Source organism: Ipomoea nil, unplaced genomic scaffold (assembly GCF_001879475.1).
Source record: "Ipomoea nil cultivar Tokyo-kokei standard unplaced genomic scaffold, Asagao_1.1 scaffold1848, whole genome shotgun sequence".
NCBI classification, from domain to species: domain Eukaryota; kingdom Viridiplantae; phylum Streptophyta; class Magnoliopsida; order Solanales; family Convolvulaceae; genus Ipomoea; species Ipomoea nil.
This window is the reverse complement of record NW_017618276.1, coordinates 525,587-532,756: the sequence shown is the minus strand read 5'-3', so window position 1 is coordinate 532,756 and position 7,170 is coordinate 525,587. Positions and strand designations below refer to the sequence as shown.

General features: G+C 35.4%; 1 protein-coding gene across 3 annotated transcripts; it reads left to right on the top strand.

Moving 5' to 3' along the window:
* Positions 1-351: 351 nt before the first annotated feature.
* LOC109193281 (protein TIC 40, chloroplastic) lies at positions 352-6,849 on the top strand. 3 transcript variants are annotated; one of them, XM_019344139.1, is made up of 14 exons: positions 352-761; positions 1,387-1,498; positions 2,142-2,199; positions 2,295-2,312; positions 2,567-2,873; positions 3,405-3,499; positions 3,583-3,658; positions 3,790-3,868; positions 4,028-4,068; positions 4,157-4,202; positions 4,397-4,491; positions 5,825-5,928; positions 6,102-6,149; positions 6,433-6,849. In XM_019344139.1, exons 1-14 carry the CDS (start codon positions 563-565, stop codon positions 6,484-6,486), a joined length of 1,332 nt encoding a protein of 443 aa, XP_019199684.1. In that variant the 5' UTR covers positions 352-562; the 3' UTR covers positions 6,487-6,849. The 3 variants fall into 3 exon arrangements, with proteins under 3 accessions (XP_019199684.1, XP_019199686.1, XP_019199685.1); XM_019344141.1 differs by having other exon boundaries at positions 3,583-3,625; positions 6,433-6,786; XM_019344140.1 differs by having other exon boundaries at positions 3,583-3,648; positions 3,789-3,868; positions 6,433-6,786.
* Positions 6,850-7,170: the final 321 nt, after the last annotated feature.

The window sequence follows — 7,170 nt, the reverse complement described above, 5'->3', positions numbered from 1 at the left end:
GACACAGTCAAGCGAAATTTCCAAAAAAAAATAAAAAAATTCAAAACGACGCCGTTTTACACCAGGACGCACAATGCAATGCGCGTCCTGGTGCACGATATAAATTGCGGAATTTGTATCTATAATTCATAAAAATTGAGTTTCAAAGCCCAAAAATGAAAAATTATATAGTAAACAGGCCCAAATTTTATTTATAAGCCTATGAGTTTTCAGTTGTTACTTGTTAGCTCCAAACATGGCCCAGAATTTGTATAGACTGTTTAAGGAGGAGACTTACGGCCCATAAAAAGGGCCCACAAACAAACTCCAAATATGGCCATATGGGTAGAGTTCTCATCGACCCGACCCACCTCCAATCTTCAACACTCCATCTTCTCGAGTTCTTGCTGCCGATATCACAGTAGTTTAGTGTCCCCCATTTCAAAATCAAAACCTCGGAAACTCCGAGGAAGGACCCAACGTTGCCCTCTCCCTGTCTGTTTCCCATCCAATTCTCATTTCAAACCCCATTCTTGAACCCTAGGATTGAATTTTTTAAAAAACTTGTTTTCTTCCCAAAGTAATGGTAAGCTTAGCTATGGCGGCCTCATCTTCTTGTTGCCCGCAACTGGTGCTGGGTCTCTCTCCAAACAACGGAAAACCCATCTTTGGTCTCCCTGTGTTGCCCAGAAAATCCACCAAAATGATCGGAATTACCAGACTCAAAACCTCCTTTTCTACAGTCTCGTACTTTCAGGACCCTAGAATCACCAAAACCATTTGTAAGTCTTTTTTTTTCTTCTTTAATTCTTTTTACTTCTCAAAGTTTTCCACTTCAGCCAAATAGTGTTTTTGTTTGTGTGTATGCATTTTTTTTTTTTTTTTTTTTAAATGCTTGAACCTTGAAACTTAGGCTGTAATATCCAATTGTTATACCATGGACATGGTCCAAGCATTCAGGTTATGGAAATAGTTAACATATTATATACCTTCAGCTATGTACCTAGTACAATTAATGTATTATATATCTGTAGTTCAGTTAATAAATTATGTCATTATGTACCTTAACATATTATGTACTTGCATATTTAGTACTACAATTAACATATTATGTACATGCAGTTAGTAAAACCTTCAATTTATTTATAGGTACATAATCTGAATATCATTGCAAAGTGAACTCTGGTCCATGTATAATTTGCCTGTAATATGTATCATAATGCACTCATTATGTAATACCATTACCACCTTTTGATTTGGATAGTTCATAAACAAAACTCCTGTCATCTTGTTCGTAGAATTATTCTATGAACTTTATTTTGTTTTGTTTCCACTTTCCTGTAATTCAATTTTTTAAAAAGTTTTCTTTATTAGTTTATTCTGCTTTTGTTATGCTTTCTTGCATAGTGATGAAACGGCTTGGAAGAGATTGTTTTGCAAGCACTAGTTCAGGTAGCCAGCAAACATCTTCAGTTGGTGTGAGTCCACAGTTTACAGCCTCGCCACCATCATCTAATCTGTAAATATGTGATACCCTTTCTTTTCATTTGTAATATGAATTAGGAGAAAACTGTTTTGGGGGCTTCATTAATAGTTCTCATGGATATAGGTTGCTTTTTTGGTTCTAGAATCTTCATGAATATTGTAGTATAGAGTTAATTCCATTTTTGGTCCTAGATTTATAGGTGACAGTCCACTTTTAGTCTTTTTTTATTAGAGCATCCTTATTTAGTCCTAGTATTATTGTGGCATGACCATTTTTAGTCCTCCTTCAACAAAATCATTCAAATGTCGTTAAATACAAAGACATTTCAATCTTTTTAATACAAAGTAGGTTGAACCACTATATTTTTTATGTTTATTCTTTTGAAAAAATCCATAATTGAAGACCGAAATGCCCTTGTATTTAACGATATTTAAACTATTTTGTTGATAAAGGACCAAAAATGGTCATGCCACAATAATACTAGGACCAAAAGTGGATGTTCTAATAAAGAAGGGCTTAAAGTGGATTACCACCTATAAATCTAGGACCAAAAATGGAATTAACTCTTGTAGTATAATTTGTTTTCATCTATTTATCCAGATTTTTCTGTTGTTGCAATTTTTTTTTTTTTTTTTTTTTTTTTTTTTTTTATCGAGTTATTTGTCTATTCTTACAGAGGGTCACCTTTGTTTTGGATTGGAGTTGGTGTTGCTCTGTCGGCGCTATTTTCATGGGTGAGAATAAAGATCGTTTCTTTGCACTCTTGATACCCCTATTTCTCTGTTAATTCGTGCTAACTCTCTGGTTTTATTTTTGGAATGTTTGACAGGCTGCTCGAACATTAAAGGCAAGTGATTCTCTTACGTTTTGGTACTTTTCCTTTTCAAATTTTCTTGCGTTCTTACTTCATTCTGTGTATAATAGCACAGCCAGAAGGTGTACCATAGACCTTAACCCTCCAACCCAACCAACCGTCAAACTACCCCAAGCACATATGCATCCTAACAATTCCCGAGAATTTAATCATATGTGGTTTCTTTTCATCTAAGTCTCCATGCACATATGCTTCATTTCCTTCCATTTGTTTGCGTGTTTTTGTAGAACTATGCAATGCAACAAGCTTTCAAGACAATGATGGGACAGGCGAATACACAAAATAATCAATTTGGTAATGCTCCGTTTTCACCTGGATCGCCTTTCCCTTTCCCTTTTCCACCACCACCGCCACCAACCTCAGGTCCAGCTAGCTCGTTTCCTTCATACCCTACTGCGTCTAGTGAAGCTACCCCATCGCCTTCCTCTGTATCTCAGCCGGTGACTGTGGATGTATCTGCAACAAAGGTGAATGAACCTCCTACCCCTGATGTCAAAGATGAAAAAGAAGTTGAGGAGAAACCCAAGAAAACTGGTATTTTATAATTCCCTTTAGAATTTTGTTAGTATCTTTGTTGAAAACTAAAGTGTTAGGTTTATCTATAGGGTTGTGTCTGTTTATGAATAGGTGTCAGTTATGAGTAGTTACTTACAGTTATTGTTTGTATATATATATGTACTATGTTTCTTTATTAGAAACATAGATAATACTAATATATTTCAGTCTTATACACATTTTCTATACTTCGATTCTTCATCATTGCTTTCGCCTAACTGGCGGGTGGTGTTATTCTCCACCCGCCAGGCCATTCCGTCCTCCAAATTCAACAATCTTTACCCAATTTCATTTGTCAAGAACAACCAGAGATCTGGTATCAAATTATAAACTTTAATGCCCTTCTCTTAGAGGATGCTAATTTGCATTTGAAGGTTGTATAACTAAATTAGATTTGCATTTTCTGCTCAATTTTGCTTTTGTTTGTCTAGGTGATGATTTCACAAGCATCTTTCTAGCTTCAGCATGTAGAAGTTTGGATCAAATTAAATCTTTTGTTTTCTTTGGCAGCTTTTGTAGATGTGTCTCCTGAAGGGACATTCAAGAGGAGTGATTTTGAAAATTTTAAGGATATAACAGTGACAGAACCGTCCAACCTTAACAAAGTGAGTTACTTTAATGATCATCAAACAGTATAGTGTCTTTATAATGATGTCATCATCACTAAATTATTTGGGTGTCTGGAAAGGCGGCTGAGAATGGAACTGCTTCAGCTTCAGCTTCAGGATCGGGTCCAACTCAAAGTTCACCAGCTTCAGGATCGGGTAAGTACAAGAATTGGATTCTATTGCTTTTTCCATAACACCTTTGAAGTTTGAAGCTTATGTTTCTTTGATTTTTACTAATCTGTATTGCCTTTCTGCCAATAAGACTTAATTATTCGTATATTTGACAGGAAAGCCAAATCCTCCAATGACAGTGGAAGCCTTGGAGAAAATGATGGAAGATCCAACAGTGCAGAAAATGGTTTATCCGTATGTTAGCATTTATTTTCCAGTCTTCCTTTTTATTTATAATAATTATGTTGATATTTGTTTTAGGTTTCATTCATAGGTCAAATGATTTGTTTTTTGAAATGTTTTCTTTTATTTATTGTTTTATATTATGTTATTTTATTTCATTATATTTTGCAGCTATCTTCCAGATGAGATGAGAAATCCAGAAACCTTTAAATGTGAGTTTGAATTTTCGGGTTTTTTTTTTGGTCTATTATTTTCCCCCATCAAATATCACTGAATTTATATTCCATTTTTCTGTAACAGGGATGCTGCAAAATCCGCACTACCGTCAACAATTACAAGACATGCTGTAAGTCTTCATTCCAAATTTGATCGCTTCTACAAATCACTACGGTTTAGGGCTAAAAATATTTCACAAATAATGTCTTTTAAGGGTGTTCTGTGAAATTTTAATACCAACCACTAGCAGATATTCTAACATCGTTGAGGTTCATATATGATTATTTTACTTTTCGTTTGCCCCGTTTTTGAATTGTTTATCAGGAATAACATGGGCGGAAGCCCTGAGTGGGACAACCGCATGATGGATACATTGAAGAATTTCGATCTTAGTAGTCCGGAGGTCAAGCAACAGTTCGGTAAGCTTGAACGTTTATATGTTAAGGGAGTTATTTTCTTTATTTTACTGCAATTATATGTTCTTAGCAATCAACATATTTGGAACACTTCCCGTTAACTAGACAAAAAGGCATTGATACACTAGTGCCGTGATTCCTAATCATCTAATCTTTGTTCACGGAGGAACAATTGTTTGTTTTGAATTCTAGGGACTTAATAATGAAGATTTTAGTATATCTTCGGTCTCTATATCTGCCATCCCTAGGGTGTAATATCATAAGCCATTGATCTCAAGTATTCAATGGCCCAGATCTGTCTACACGGACTCATGGGGAAGGGTGGACTCACGGGAACACTGGCATATATATATATATATATATATATATATATATATATATATAGGGAAGGGTTCATGTGCGGTTGTGCGGTTAGATTTGAGTCGTTGATCAAATCTAGATCAATGGCTCAAATCAATGAAAATTATAAAAAAAAAAACGCGTGTCTGGAAGAAAGCCACGCACTTTAAGTGTTAGATCTTAAACACAAACTCACGCACATTAAGTACAAAACCCACGCACATTAAGCACAATCTCACGCACATTAAGCACAAAACCCACGCACTTTAATTATTTACTCAGAGACTTTAACAATTACTGACATTAATCACTAACCTCACACACATTAAGCACAAACCCTACGCAAATTAAGCACAAACTCCACTCACATTAAGAACAAATCTCACGCACCTTAAACACAAAAGCCCACACTTTAAGTTTTACCAACTACTCACATTAAGCACAAGACTCACGCACCTTATGCACAAGACTCACGCATCTTATATACAAAACTCACGCACATTAATCACAGAACCGCTTACATTAATTTTGACCTAGATTCAAAAATTACAAAATTGCCACCGCGTTTTTTTTTTTAAATTTTGGTAATCCTGGACGTTGATTTAAGCGAGATGAATGGCCCAGATTAAACCGCACCTGAGCACTCTAACCGCACCATAACCTAATTCTATATATATATATATATGTGTGTGTGTGTGTGTGTGTGTGTGTGTGTGTGTGCGCGCGCGCGCGCTTGGATTTGGCCAACTTCGCAACTGTGCAATTCCCTTGCACAGTTGGCAAAATCTAAGCCATTGATCTCAAGCATTCAATGGCCCAGATCTGTCCATACGGACTCATATAACATGATGAATTCATTTGATCACTAGTCTATATATATATATATATATATATATATATATATATATATATATATAATAATAATAATAATAATAATAATAATAATAATCATTGATTTCTATCTATAATATTCTTTTTCATTCTTTGTGTATTTCAGATCAAATAGGGCTTTCACCTGAGGAAGTCATTTCTAAGATTATGGCAAATCCTGATATTGCTATGGCATTCCAAAATCCTAGAATTCAAGCAGCAATTATGGATGTATGAAGTATTTTCAATCTATTCCTTTGTTTACCTTCCCCTTTATACTTTGATTTTCCGGATTTCTATCGTTCAGACAACCAGCCATAATAGCAATGTATCCATCTTTTATTACAGAACCCAAAAGTGCGGTAATTGGTACATATTTTGGACTGAAGTTGTTTGTCTTGCAGGTTTCTCAGAATCCTTACAATATAGGCAAATATCAAGCTGACAAGGAGGTAAGATCGGTTTTTGTTTTAGAGATTTTTTTTATTTTTTATTTTTTGAGTGACGAGGGAAACCCACAGTCACTACTCGAGGGTGTGCACTAGGTAAATCCCGCCTTGTGACCCTAGCCGGCAAAAAACTACAAGGAGGTAAACCAGCTTAGGTTGCTGGTAGCTGACCGGCTCAAACTAAGAAGGCCAATAGACTGCTTCCACTGGGAGTCGAATTTGTAATTTTTTAGCACTTGATTACATTGAAACCGATACATGTCACATGAATCGCTCTTTCTCTCAGGTTATGGATGTCTTTAACAAGATAGCAGAGCTCTTTCCCGGTGCGAAACCTTGATTCCATCAATTACACCGCAATGGGCAAATGCGTGGGCTCCTCCGTGATCTGAGTCGATGAAGGGAATTGTTTCGCGTAGTGGCTGTGCTATTGGGATTGTCATGATCCAAGCTAAAGATGAAATGCACAAACAGCATCATCTTACAGTAGTTAGTTTCTGCAGACTGTTTTGGTGTACAAATTCTTTAGATTTTTTGGCAAGAAAAAGTTAGTAACTCCACAGCTTTTCCCAGAAGTGTTAAGATTACCATGTAATCTTAAGATCTTTTCATTATGCTTTGTGTTTTTGTGCTATTTCCACATGAACAATTGCATCTTGTACATGTTTAGAGCTAAATATTTCATAGTCGTTTTATGGGTAAATTTCAGCGGAGGTCACGCAGAATACAAAACGTAAAAGAGTACAAATATGTGCTTGTAAATATGTGGGAAGACTTCCACAATTAAAAGGACGAATTTGCCCCTCAAATTAAATATTAATTGATTAATTAAGTTTTTTCGGCGAGAATTGATCGGCAATTTGACCGGAGTGACTAAAATTGATAAAAATTACATAGTCAAGGTATTAAATTAACAGTTTTAAAAGTCACATGTTGCAATTAACACAAGTGCAATAGTCAGTGGACCAAAATTGAAATTTACTATAAAAAAAATAAAAATGATATTTTCATAAAATTTAAATAG